This window comes from Oryx dammah, unplaced genomic scaffold (assembly GCF_014754425.2).
Source record: "Oryx dammah isolate SB20612 unplaced genomic scaffold, SCBI_Odam_1.1 HiC_scaffold_5, whole genome shotgun sequence".
Lineage (NCBI taxonomy): Eukaryota > Metazoa > Chordata > Mammalia > Artiodactyla > Bovidae > Oryx > Oryx dammah.
In genome coordinates this window covers 20,112,957-20,127,593 of record NW_024070189.1, presented here as the reverse complement: position 1 = coordinate 20,127,593, position 14,637 = coordinate 20,112,957, and the positions used below count along the sequence as shown (strand labels likewise).

The window sequence follows — 14,637 nt, the reverse complement described above, 5'->3', positions numbered from 1 at the left end:
TGAAAATAGAATTTTAGGTTATAGTTGTGCCTATGGAGAAATGCGTAAGTAATTCTAGGGGGTGGGGTACTGGGGTGCGGAAAAAGGGAATGAGAGACCCTAGTGATTATGGGTCACTTTTTCTCAAATAGAAGAAGAAATACTGATTTTTGTTCTTCTAGATTGAAAAGTCTATAGTCAGATGTGGAAACATCCTGCAAAGCATTTCCTTAATTCATTAAACAATTAAAAAGGGGGGGAGAAAGTCTAATAACTTGCAGGTTATGTAATACTGAAGTTGATCATTTCACGCTACTAGCTAAGCACCCTCTCCTTAGCGCTTGGTGTAGGACTACTGTGCCTTGAATATGTATGACCAATTTGGAAAATGACTAGTTATTTGGGTTTTAGAGGCATTTTATTATGTTTAGACTCACAGAATTGCTCCTTCTTGCTATGCAGTGAATTTGAGGAGCCCATTGAAATCATGCTTGTTGGAGCTACTGGTGGAGCGGTCCTTGGGCGCCACCTAGTGTGCAGAATCACGATTGCTAAGAGTGACTCTCCTTTCGGTGTAGTAAGATTTCTCAATCAAAGCAGAGTCTCTGTTCCTAATCCCAATTCCACAATGATTTTACCTTTGGTGCTGGAGCGGACCGGAGGACTCTTGGGAGAGATTCAGGTAGAGTTATTCTTTTCTCCATGATTTTTAAAATAATTTTGATTGATAGATACGGTATTGGATTTTCTTATTTCTCAAATATATTCATTTATTCACAGTCAATATTTATTGATTACCAAGTAGATGTAAAGCAGTTTCCAAATCCTGTGAAATACATAAAATGTATGAGAAATCTAGCTGCCTTCAGGGTACTCTTGAGAGAAAGTTAACAGTTAAAGGAAGGATTTTGGTAAAATTCGACAAGTACATTTGATGAGTGCTTTCCATGTGCCAGACCCTGTCACAGTCCCTGAGAACACACAGGTTAGGAGGACACAGTTCGTCCCTGTTCTCTTAGAATTTTCAAACAAGCAAACAAATTGCTGTAAATTTCCGTCTTAGAACTGCTTTTGCTGCATCCTGCAGACTTTGGATTGCTGTGTTTTTGCTGTCGTTTGTTTCTCGGTCTTTTTTGATTTCTTCAGTGATCCATTGGTTGTCTAGTAACATATTTTTTCCTACTAGCTACCCTTGATTAGATGGTAAGGGTGTGATATTTAAGCCGAAAGAGGTGCTCGTGTAACCATTAGGGGGCTGAGCGTTTGGGCAGAGGAATGAGACGGTGCAGATCTACAGACCTGGTATGCTTGAGGTGCAAAGAGGTCCACGAGGTGGGTGGGCTTGGAAATGAAGGGTTAACAGCCCAAGTTAGATCAGAGGAACCTGTAGGTGTTGGACCACAGAGAACTTTCTCAATCAGATTGAAGATGAGTCGAAGTGCCAGTAGGACGCCATCAGAGAGTTTTAAGCAAAGGAATGATACCAGTGTTACCGGATCATCGGCTCACTTAGAACTGCCGAGGAGGAAGTAGGTTGTCCAAAAGCCAGAGTAGGAGCAGGGAGGGGAATGAGAAGCGTGTCGCCCTCTAGAGCCCACAGCAGAGCTAACCATGGCTCAGACAGGGAGAGAGGTCCAGATGGCCAGGCGTGAATAGAGGTTGAGTATATTTTGGAGGAAAAATACACGAAGGCCAGTGAAGCCTGAGGGAAAGAGGAATAAAGGATAACCCAGAGATTTTGGAGGAGCAACTGGTTACATTGTAGTGCTGTTTATCAAGACGTGGAAGCTTGGGGAAAAGTAAGAGTTCTGCTTTGGCTTTGTTGGTTTGGGATAGCAGCAGGACACCCCAGTGCAAGGTCAGGAAGGCCGGGGGATGCGCAGGTATGGGTTAGGGGGAGGTCAGGGCTGCAAACACCGATCTGAAAGATGGTGACACACTTGGAGGCATTTGAAACTCTGAGGCCCGAGGAGTATAGACAGGGATGGAAAAGATACAGACCCAAGTCCTGGGCCCCCAGCATTTATGGATTTGAGGAGGGAGAACCAGTCAAGAAGACTGAGACGTAGAGAAGGCAAATTAGGACGACTTGTGCCGTATAAGTATCACGTAAGCCAAGGAAGATGGGACGCAGTGTTTCCAAAGAAAGAAGTGGTCAGCTGTGTCTCACACCTATCAAAGATGAAAGAAGCAAAGACAAGTGGATGTGAAAAGTATATAATTCTTTATGGGTGTGAAAAGTATATAATTTTAAATTACACAAACTTTAAATGATGCCTTTGTTGCAACATAAAAATTCTGTTTCTTATAACTCTGAACATTTCTGTTTCTCTTATACTAGGAATTTATTTAAGTGTACTTCTTGCTGCTTACCCAACAGACTTTTTTTTCACATGATTCAGATAGGTTTTGATGAACAGAGCCTGTGCACTAGCAAGACAGTTTGTACTTGTATTTATCAGAGTTTGTGTGTGTGCTTAGTGGCCCAGTCATGTCTGATTCTGTGACCCCAGGGCCTGCAGCCCGCCAGGCTCCTCTGTCCATGGGATTCTCCAGGCAAGAGTACCGGAGTGGGCTGCCGTTTCCTCCTCCAGGGGATCTTCCCGACCTGGGGTTTGAACCCGGGTCTCCTGCTTTGGCAGGCAGATTCTTTACCACTGAGCCACCTGGAAAGCCCTACAAAGTTCTTATTACTCACATATATATACATGTTTAGAGTATGTGCTTTTGTATTTTTGGTGTCCTGTGATGTTGACAAATGACCAGGTATTCAGATTTTTCGTTACTTATTAGACACTGTTGTTCATGAAAATGGATATTCTATAGATGACATAGTTTATGTTTGTAAAGATTATTTTAAATAACATGAGTTGATAACATAGGAATTTGTGGGAGATATTCTAGAATAACTTTCACATGTATGTATATATTTTTAATAGTGCATATCCTGCAGAGTAGTTCTTTGTTGAAAGCTGATTGTTTTCTTTAAAAAATAAACACCCTGCAGGTGAACTGGGAGATAGTAGGACCCAATTCTCAGGAAGCCTTACCATCACAGAACCGAGACATCGCAGACCCGGTGAGCGGGTCCTTCTCTTTTGGAGATGGGGAAGGTGGCGTGAGAAGCATCATTCTGGTAATCTATCCACATGGTGATGCTGAAATTGAAAAGACTTTCATCGTTAAACTTAAACTTGTGAGAGGAGAAGCTCAATTAGACTCCACAGCTAAAGATGTTACATTAACAGTAAGTCTGACTTTATTTTTCCCACAGAATTTCGGCTTTAAAGGATCTTTCAGAAAATGTGCTTACATTTGTTGAAACTCTGTGGCCTTATGATGAATTAAAAGTTATAAAACCCAATGAAGTTGTTGTAATTCCTGTGGGTCAGATGTTCTGGTTGTTATATTAGTTTATTACATAGCCTGATATTGATAATTCTTTAAGATACTGAGAAATAGTTATTTTATACTTTTTGAGAAAATTTGATGCTTTGGGGAGATTTAGCACTTTTCAAGAGAAGGCATTTGTTGTATCATAAACATTGGATATCTTTGCCATTAAAGGGTGTCAGAGTTCACAGGTAATCACAAGTCAGACTGTTGAAAGGAAGAATGGTACTTTTTCAGTCGGTGCAGTGATGGTGTGAGTCAGATCCAGATATAGTTTATTTGGTATGAATCACCCAGTCCATTGGGGCAGAAAGTCCTGGAGACCAAGGTTACCGAAAAAAAACGTAGAGAGATGCACCCTTTTCTAAGTTTGGAAAAGCCTGTTTTATGTGGGGTCTATATCCTCAGATATCCCCAGAGAACTGGAACTGTTAATGTTGGGAAACAGATATGAAGAAAAAGAGAAATTTTGTAAGGAATTATATCCCATAACTGTGGGTCTGGCAAGTCAGAATCCATAAAACAGGTGGAAGAAATCCATAAAGCAGGCAGGAAGCTCAGGAACGAACTGAAGTTGCCTTCTTGAGTCTGAATTTTGTGGCGCAGGGTAGCAGGCTGGAAATGCAAGCAGGATTCCTAAATTGTGGTCTTGAGGCAGAATTCCTTTTTCTCCGGGATTCCTCAGTGTTTGCTCTTTAAAGCTTTCATCTCATTGAATGAGGTCCATCCACATTACTGAGAATAGTTTTATTGACTTTGTCAGCTGGTTGTGAGTTCTAACCACATCTACAAAATATCATTACAGCAACATCTGGAGACACTTTAGCCTAGTCAGGCTGACACATAAAATTAGCCATCACAGGGCCATTACCTCTCTCCATATTATCAACCTAAATACGTCATAACCAGTAGAAAGAGGTTGGCTAAACTTAACTGGTTAAATGAAGCGAACATGAGGTGAGTAAAGCTAAGTCAGGCTTTGCAGTTCTATCCTTTTGAGGTTCTACAAATTGTCATTTTCTGAACACTTATTCCCATTATCTTTGAGGAGTAAGAACCTTCTTGCTTTAGGTAACAGTCAGGGAAAGGAAGGTTTTTAAAAGTTACATAGCCAGATACAATCATGCCCAAGTGTCGTTATTGTGTTTCTTTCATTCCCTCAGTTTATCTTGTACATACACAACATATCAAGGTACTGGTACATTGGATACTGTAATTTCATCCATAGTTGTTACATATGTCTTCCCTCTGCTCTCTTTCTAGATAGAGAAGTTTGGTGATCCTAATGGAGTGATTCAGTTTGCTCCTGAGTCTTTATCTGAGGAGACCTATTTGGAGCCGTCCACTCTGGAAGGGCCCCTGATCATTACCTTCTTTGTCAGAAGAATAAAGAGTGTTTCAGGAGAGATTATGGTACTGTTTTTCTTTGGATTTTTAAGCAGAGTAATCGTTTGCCTGATGGTTGTGGTTGAGAAGAACAGAGAAACTGCGTGTTCTGGAGAATTAAGAGTTTTTGATAAACTGAAGTGACATGAATTTTCACACATGCTGAGGTTCACTGAGGCCCCTTTGGGCTGGCTCGCTGGCACCAACCTCTGGTTATCTCTTTAAATATTCAGTTGCAGTTAAGTTCAAAAACTTTCTCATATTTAATCACAGAGTATGATTGAACTATTTTGTAATTTCTTGTTTGCTATAACGTGAAGCCTTTCCTACTTAACAAGACTATCCATGATTTTTACAAATTGCTTAATATATTCTTTATTCTCAATATCATTGAGATGCCCTTATAAATTATCAAGATATTCATTGAACAGATCAAGGTTATCTTTTGCTAGCTAAATTTATTTTGTGAAATCTCTCTATAAACTTAGCTTTTCCCCTGTATTGGAGATTAATTGTTACTTTTCTTCAGTTGAAACTATGGAATTAAAAATTTTTGGAAAATAAATTTTTTAGAGATTTTTTGGGGAGAAATTCTTAATTTTTAAAATCTTAGATATCCTCTTTTTATTAAAAACAAACAGAAACCAATTCCAATGTGAATATCAGATTATCTTACGTTTTACCCTCAAATATGGTCTTGTTCACTGTTGAATGTACTTGTGGAACTGGTATGGTATTTTAAAATTAACTTGTTTCTCTTTATCTTTTCAAATTATGTTATTAATTTAGAAGCAGGTGAAATGAGATTTTGTCATCCTGTCCTGCAGATGGTATTTAATAGCCTAAAAGAGTTAAGACAGTTTCTGAATTACTTAAGTAGAGATACTTGGAAAATTTAAATTTGAATATATTGATGCAGACATATATAGGCAAGCTTTTTATATATAATTGAGGTAAACGAATTTAAAGGATTTTGATTAAATACACTGCGTTATATGACTTTGTTGGTTTTCTTCCTTTTGTTTTAGGTTTATTGGGAATTAAGTAGTGAGTTTGATATTACTGGAGACTTTCTCTCTACAAAAGGAATTTTCACCATTGCTGATGGAGAAAGTGAAGCCAGCTTTGATGTTCATTTGCTGCCAGATGATATTCCTGAGATCGAGGAAGTGTATGTGCTCCAGCTTGTTTCAGTAAAGGGAGGAGCAAAACTGGATACAGAAAAATGTGTCATTCGGTTCTCTGTTTCTGCAAATGACGACCCGCATGGAATATTTGCCCTATATTCAGATCATCAGTCCGTACTTATCGGGCAGAACCTTCATAGATTCATCCAAATTAATGTAACCCGGCTTGCGGGCACATTTGGAGATGTGGCTGTTAGATATCGAATATCATCTGACTCCAAGGAGCAGTCTGTTGTTACAGAAAATGCAGAGAGGCAGTTGGTGGTCAGAGATGGTACCCGATATAAAGTGGACTCCGTGCCAGTCCAGGGGCAGGTTTGTAGCATCTCTTTGGTTTTCCCAGTCATTCCGAAAGACGCCTTCAAGAAAACCCTTGTTAATCTCATGATCAGTTTAAAATCTGATTTCGATATTTAAATGGAACCGTGGAAAATGCCTTAGAAAATGCATAGTAATTTTTGGGTAATACATATACTGCTGCTAAGTCGCTTCAGTCGTGTTCGAGGCTCCCCCGTCCCTGGGATTCTCCAGACAAGAACACTGGAGTGGGTTGCCATTTCCTTCTCCAGTGCATGAAAGTGAAAAGTGAAAGTGAAGTCGCCCAGTCATGTCTGACTCTTCGAGACCCCATGGACTGCAGCCCACCAGGCTCCTCCATCCATGGGATTCTCCAGGCAAGAGTACTGGAGTGGGGTGCCATTGCCTTGGTATTTGCAAATTATAAGTGAATAAGTGTCTGTTCCTTCCTGGAGATAAAATACTTTTGTCGGGACAGTAGAAGGCAGTTATTTAGTTCTTCAGAATTCCAGGAATTGTTCCAAGTGCGGCACACACTCACATTACACACACGTGTACACACTGGATGCTTATTGAGGGGGAGATATTTGTAGGCTTCCTTGCGCTCCTATCTGGAGAAGGAAATGGCCACCCACTCCGGTATTCTTGCCTGGAGAATTCCAAGGACAGAGGAGCCTGGTGGGCTATAGTCCATGGGGTCACAAAGAGTCGGACACGACTGAGTGACTAACGCTTGTGCTCTTACTGAAGAGCAGTGCAGTGAGAGACGGATACATGTTTCCCGGGGTTTGACGGAGCTACATGGTATCTGCCTTTCTCTCCTTGAAAATCTGCCACCCAGGAAGTCAGCTATGGTTTTTTTTGTTAATGAGGAGAGAAGACAGCAGACTATTCTGCCAACATATCAGATGAAAGTGGCAGGAACCAAGTGGGTGCCCAGCAGTCTTTCTCACTCTGAGCCACAGAAAGTGATTTGAGGGACTGTCTTGATCCGTCCAAGAGGATACCTAATCTCCTTCCATATGCATGGGAGAGGAGCTCATTTATCTCACACATGGGATGCATTGCAGCAGTGGGGATTGTTATCTCATGGCCATGGAAGGCCGTGCCAGAGGGTAGCCAGATTGGAGTCGTCTTGAGAATGGTATGAGGTGGATTGTGAAGTTAGGAGACAGTAAAAAGGGTCATTGGAAGAGTGTACGTTTCTGTGGTGGAATGGCGATGAGCTGAATTCTGAAGTCTCTGATGAACATACAATTGGATTCCATGAAAGGTGAAATGTTTGGGTGCCTGCCAGTGTTATTCAAGAAAGGACTACAGAAGTGAGGCAAGACCCTTGTCATTCTTCCTCAAAGCAACCCCCCACCTGCTCCAGAGGTGCCGGAAGATTGATGGAAAGGTCCAAGAAGGGCTGGAGAAGTACCAAAAAGTCATGCCATGATCCCTTTCCCACCTTAGATCTTTAGCTGTGGATTGAGCAAGAACTGGGATAAATAGAGGAGCTTTAATGGTGTGTGAGATGAAAGTTTTTACTGGTATGGATCTGGCCTTTACCTTCATAAAAAATGACAGGAAGCTTTAAGATCTACACACAACATTGTCAAAGGGAAGTGCAAAGAAACCCTACAAAGCAGTAAGAGGACAGAAATGAGACAGCTTCCTGTTTACAGTCCACTAAGTTCAGCCCACTCAGTAATGGATGACCTTGGTTTCATTTAAGCCTATGATCCATAGAAAATTTGCTACCTTTTGACATAGTATATTAATTGGTACCTCAAACTACCGCATAATTGCACTCATCTCACATGCTAGTAAAGTAATGCTCAAAGTTCTCCAAGCCAGGCTTCAGCAATATGTGAACCGTGAACTCCTGATGTTCAAGCTGGTTTTAGAAAAGGCAGAGGAACCAGAGATCAAATTGCCAATATCCACTGGATCATGGAAAAAGCAAGAGAGTTCTAGAAAACATCTATTTCTGCTTTATTGACTATGCCAAAGCCTTTGACTGTGTGGATCACAGTAAACTGTGGAAAATTCCGAAAGAGATGGGAATACCAGACCACCTGACCTGCCTCTTGAGAAATCTGTATGCAGGTCAGGAAGCAACAGTTAGAACTGGACATGGAACAACAGACTGGTTCCAAATAGGAAAAGGAGTATGTCAAGGCTGTATATTGTCACCCTGCTTATTTAACTTATCTGCAGAGTACATCATGAGAAACACTGGGCTGGAAAAAACACAACCTGGAATCAAGATTGCCGGGAGAAATATCAATAACATCAGATACGCAGATGACACCACCCTTATGGCAGAAAGTGAAGAACTAAAGAGTCTCTTGATGAAAGTGAAAGAGGAGAGCGAAAAAGTTGGCTTAAAGTTCAACATTCAGAAAACGAAGATCATGGCATCCGGTCCCATCACTTCATGGGAAATAGATGGGGAAACAGTGGAAACTGTGTCAGACTTTATTTTTCTGGGCTCCAAAATCACTGCAGATGGTGCCTGCAGCCATGAAATTAAAAGACGCTTACTCCTTGGAAGGAAAGTTATGACCAACCTAGACAGCATATTCAAAAGCAGAGACATCACTTTGCCAACTAAGGTCCGTCTAGTCAAGGCTGTGCTCATGTATGGATGTGAGAGTTGGACTGTGAAGAAGGCTGAGGGCCGAAGAATTGATGCGTTTGAACTGTGGTGTTGGAGAAGACTCTTGAGAGTCCCTTGGACTGCAAGGAGATCCAACCAGTCCATTCTGAAGATCAGCCCTGGGATTTCTTTGGAAGGAATGATGCTGAAGCTGAAACTCCAGTACTTTGGCCACCTCATGAGAAGAGTTGATTCATTGGAAAAGACTCTGATGCTGGGACGGATTGGGGGCGGGAGGAGAAGGGGACGACAGAGGATGCGATGGCTGGATGGTATCACTGACTCGATGGACGTGAGTTTGAGTGAACTCCGGGAGTTGGTGATGGATAGGGAGGCCTGGCGTGCTGCGATTCATGGGGTCGCAAAGAGGCTGACACAACTGAGCGACTGAAGTGAACTGTACTGATACAGCCTTTTGATCTTTTTGTGCTTTTGAGTTTTTTACTTTTGCTGTTGAATCAGCTGGGGAAATGGAGGCTTCTTAGTGAGCCCTGGGATCCATGGTTATTCCTACATCCCTGAAGTTGTTTAAGAAATTGACTCAATGACATGGCTTTGTTGTATCAAGTTTTGAATTCATGTCCTATATCCCCCAGTTCTCAAGACTGGAATAAACAGTGCAAAGCTAGGGAAATGAGAGATGGATTAAAGTAATCAGAATATTATTGTATCAAGTCTCCTTTACAAATTAGAAGAGTTTAAAAAAATACAGTGTGCTTTAGTTATGTACTTGAAACATTTTCCCATACCGATCTGGGTAACATCAGGTTCTGAACGCACTCAAGTTTAAATCTCTTATTGAGCGCTAGGAGGTCTTCCTTTAACTTTTCTAGGAATCGCTGTTTATTTTTTATACACATTTCACTTGGCAATAAGGCATGCCACCGTGAAGGTTATGCTATTCTTTTACAATGTGGATAATACAAATTCAGTTCAGTTCAGTCGCTCAGTCATGTCCAACTCTTTGTGACCCCATGAACCGCAGCACGCCAGGCCTCCCTGTCCATGACCAACTCCCGGAGTTTACCCAAACTCATGTCCATTGAGTCAGTGATGCCATCTAACCATCTCATCCTCTGTCATCCCCTTCTCTTCCTGCCTTCAATCTTTCCTGACATCAGGGTCTTTTCAGATAAGTCAGCTCTTCACATCAGGTGGCCAAAGTATTGGAATTACAGCTTCAACATCAGTCCTTCCAGTGAACACCGAGGACTGATTTCCTTTAGGATGGACAAATTACTCTCTGACTAATTACATAAGAAAGCTGAAATATATATATATATATATGATATATCTATCATATCTATTTATCTCACAGGGGGTAAGATCCTTGGTCTGCCTAGCTTTTATCTCTTGGGGTACCTGAGACATTTTGAAGGATGATCACCCTCTTTTCCTTTCCCTTTGAAGGCTTAATGGTACACTTTATAAAGATCTTAACTTTCCTAATAACTTTCCTTTGAGGTATCTATGGATATCTTCATATCTGTTCTGAACCTATATTAATTATTTATTTTTATGATTTCTATTTTCAATAAAGAGTAGCAAAAGTTTACTAGCTTGCACATACATGAAAGCTTCTCTTATTGGCAAGCTTTAACATCTTTCATTAGTATGATTAAATTTTCATGGGTTCTTCCTGTCTCTACGTTCCAGGGTGTGTGGTGTAGGCTGCTCCTAGATGGTTAGGTGTTGCTGTGTGCGTTAGTCTCCAAGGTGACCCTTTGGGGCCAAGTGTGACACGTGCTAAAGCGAGGGGAGGATTTTCCCAGTGGCCCTTTTCTTGCCTCACGCCCCGGGAGCTCTTGAAGTTTGGGATGTTAGTTACAAGTTACATACAATTGTCCCTGCTGCACCCTCCTGATAAATGTTAGGATTTCAGCTGGGTCACCCACAGGGAAGGACCTTCAAGTGGGTGTTGGAACAGAGTGAGTTTCCATTAGGTTCTGAAAACTAGAAGACTCTTGATGTTGGTTTGACATGAGGGTCAGAGTGAACAGTTCACCATCTGGTTAACAAGGTTAATGACAGGCTTCTTAGATGAAGTGATGGTAAGAATCACTGGTACACTATGTTTAAGAGAGCCTAGAATGCAAGATAAGATTATATCCATTGTTGTCATTTTTTCAAGTATTTATGGGGCACTTACCACAGGTCAGCGGTTGTGAGAAGCACCGCAGACACACTGAGCATGGAGTGTAATCCCTGTTGTCACACTGCTCCCTGTTGATGCAGGAGAAGGCCCTTTAACAGCCAGTTATAAGAGTGAGTGAGGAGGCAGTATTCAAGATGCATACAGGGTATTATGGGCGAGTAAATTCTATTCTTGCCAAAAGCCATCAAGAATGATGGGCAATCTGTAGAATGGTTCTGTGATGCCGTCCTAGGTCCAGAACATGAGAGGGCATAACAGAACATGCTCAACTCCTAAAAACCTTCAAGTTCCTTTTCAAATTAGTCACCCTGCTTTCCTTCTGTAGGCAAACCAGCATTTCCCCAAGTGCCCCGTTGACTCCTGTTCAAACGTTAATGTTTCATTACCGCACACTGGGGTCCTGGCATACCACATGAGTCCTTGTGCTGAATGGGCCCGTGAACGGAGCTGGGTGGCAAGGCACAAATGCCTGGTGCTTTGAGCTGACATCTGGCCCTTCATTTTTTTAGGATATGGGGACCAAAGCATGCTTAGCTGCCCAGCCAGTGAACTGCATGGGGAGGGGCCCCTCCTTCAGGGAGAGGAGGGAGGCACATGATTAAAGTCAGGAGACTGATTTATGTCTTGTTTCCTCAGCCCTTGATCTGTGCCTCATGTTCAGTGAATGTCATTTTGAAAAAAGGAAGATCGATCGAATGAGTGAAACATCTGTTCCCCTCATGTTGCACGTTTGAAACCACCATAGGACAGATTTTACACATTTGGGTGGTTTGATGTGTGTTTAAGTACATGACACTTAAAAGAAGAACAGACCTCTCAGAAATGGTTATTTTTGCATCCATTAAAGATGTGTGGAGTCGTTAGTAATATTCCACGTTATGGCAGCGTATCCATTATCATTAGCAAGGTTTCTATGGACAAATGTAAGTGCTAAAAAAAAATCTCTATAAAGTAATGGTCGTGGTGGTGGTGGTGGTGGTTTTGTTGCTAACTCGTGTCCGATTCTTGGGATCCCGTGGACCGTAGCCTGCCAGGCTCCTCTGTCCATGGGGTTCTCCAGGTAAGAATACTGGAGTGGGTTGCCATCTTCTTCTCCACTGTAAAGTAATATAAGTTTTTAAATTCAGGATTTCCCTATTTTGTTGGATTCTAAAACTTTGAACATTGGTAGTCTAATATATGGTGTTAGAAGTTTTTACTTATCCAAAATATTTGGATAATCAGTGTACCTAAATCATTATCTGTTTTGAGTAAATGTCATTAGAGTTATTAGTTCCTACCCAGTGAAGAAGGAGAAAGCGAGTTTTGCTGGTCTTAGGAGCTGACACTTTTCACCACTGTGCTCCCTCCATTCTTGGAACACGTGATTCTATCACTGAGACTCCTGGGATTCTCATCATTCTTCAGGTCATCCAGGCTTCCCTGGTAGCTCAGCTGGTAAAGAATCCGGCAGTGCAGGAGACCCTGGTTCAATTCCTGGGTCTAGAAGATCCCCTGGAAAAGGGATAGGCTACCACTGCAGTATTCTTGGGCTTCCTCAGTGGCTCAGCTGCTAAAGAATCTGCCCACAATGCAGGAGACCTGGGTTTGATCCCTGGGTTGGGAAGATCCCCTGGAGAAGGTACAGGCTGCCCACTCCAGTATTCTTGGGCTCCCTTGGTGGCTAAGGTGGTAGAGAATCCGCCTGTAATGCAGGAGACCTGGGTTGGATCCCTGGGTTGGGAAGATCCTCTGGAGGAGGGCATGGCAACACCCTCCAGTATTTTTGCCTCGAGAATCCGCATGGACAGAGGAGCCTAGCAGGCTACAGTCCATGGGGCTGCAAAGAGTTGGACATGGCTGAGCGACTAAACACAGCACACACAGGCATACATGGTGAATTTGAAAATTTTTGGTATTTTTTAAATAATATATGACTCTCACTCTTAGCCTAAAAGTCTTCAGCATGGGCCTTTGTTTTATAATGTGGGGGAAAGGGCATATATTGATGAAACTGATACAAAATGAGGCAAGTGCTGACTCACTTCACATGTCAGTATTTTTCTTTGAAAATTATTTTTTGCTAATAAAAAGTCACACTGTTTGTTTATAGGTCTTCCTACCCCTGGGCTCAAATTTCACCTTACAGCTGGTGACCGTGATGCTTGTTGGTGGAAGTTTCTATGGCGTGCCCAAAATTCTCCAGGAAGCAAAATCCACCATTCTTCCAGTTCCAGAGAAAGCTGCCAATTCTCAGGTACTTGGCACTGGGTGTGGTACTCACCCGGAACCACTAGAGGGCACCTCTTACAGAAAGGACTAAAAGAGTTTGATTTCTTAAATCTATGTAATCCTATGAATATCAAATTTAAGCATTATGGATACCCTATATGAAAGTAATTTGGCAATTTTTGTCAGTAGGCGGAAAACCATATCTCTTTTTTTGAGTTTAAAAAGTCTGTATCTTGTAGAATGTAAGGTATAGAATTTTTATTTGAATGTAAGGTATAGAACTTTAAAAATAACGGTCACTTAGCGTCAAAACTTCTGTTTTCCTGATAATGAGTATTTAATATTGAGGCATTTTATGCTCAAAAATTAAAATTAGAATGAAGCATCAGTTAATATTTCAGACTTTCTCATTTACTGACATTGTGAATATTTAATCTGTGGGGCTTTTTTTTTTTTTTACTGTGGCAAGCTTGTGCTAATGTACATGAAAGCTAATGGCACACTGAGGTATTTGAATCTTCTGCCCAAGTTCATTTTAGGGAAGATTGTTCCCCAATCACTTCATAATTCACATGAGAACAAAGAATGCCTTGAGGGCTTTGCTTCCTGCGGAGGCCGGTTCTGTCAGTGTGGGAACAAGACAGGGCTGTTGTCTCTGGCTGTGGTACCGTGTGTGTTTGATAAACCGTGAGAAGATGCCAGCCTGCATCCCACTCCCTCGGGTGGGGGCTCCTTCAGCTTGACCAGGAAGTGGGCATGGCGTCTGTCCAGACAGACACTTGAGGCAGGAGTGTCACGGCCTGGCCAACGGCTTATTAACAGGGTGTGTGGCCATAAACGGGATGGTCTTCAAGTTATTACCTCGTGGGCTGCTGCTTCCCAGGGAATGAATTTGCTTTACCCCTAAAGTGGAACCCACGGAGTTAAAAATAACTGAGAGGAATGGTTTTTGTCTGCAGCTCCTCTGTTCAAGAGGGAGTGAGAGTATAACATATAACGCTTTGATGTTTTCTCTTCTTTTGTTCGTAGGTCGTTATAACAAAGATTCCTTTCAACCTGCACCATTCACTTGGTGTAGTGAACTATTTTCTATTCCCTGTCTCTGCTTGTTGTCACAACACTGTGTCACCTCAAAGGGCTAGATCACGGCCAGTCATAGTGTATTCCTGTCCTTGGTGTATCCTTCTATACTCCTTACCAGTATTTGAGTGTGTGTATATGTGTGTGTGTGTGTGTGTGCACGCACATGTGATGTTGCTAGGATACTTTGAAACAGCCTTTAACCATGTAGCAAGCATAAGCTGAGACATACTACAGATTTTGGCAGTTGCTAAGCAGAAGGCTTGCTGTAATAGACAATCTCAACGGGTATCAAGTTGAAG

The 14,637-nt window shown here is 41.9% G+C and overlaps 1 protein-coding gene across 1 annotated transcript in view; it reads left to right on the top strand.

Annotated features, from left to right (window-relative positions):
• ADGRV1 (adhesion G protein-coupled receptor V1) overlaps nt 1–14,637 on the top strand; it is a 546,035-nt gene that overhangs the window by 190,682 nt on the left and 340,716 nt on the right. The window contains exons 67-71 of the mRNA XM_040241540.1: nt 442–661; nt 2,987–3,226; nt 4,636–4,785; nt 5,787–6,260; nt 13,137–13,280. Of these exons, the coding sequence (XP_040097474.1) occupies nt 442–661; nt 2,987–3,226; nt 4,636–4,785; nt 5,787–6,260; nt 13,137–13,280 (1,228 nt within the window). The remainder of the gene's footprint in view (nt 1–441; nt 662–2,986; nt 3,227–4,635; nt 4,786–5,786; nt 6,261–13,136; nt 13,281–14,637) is intronic.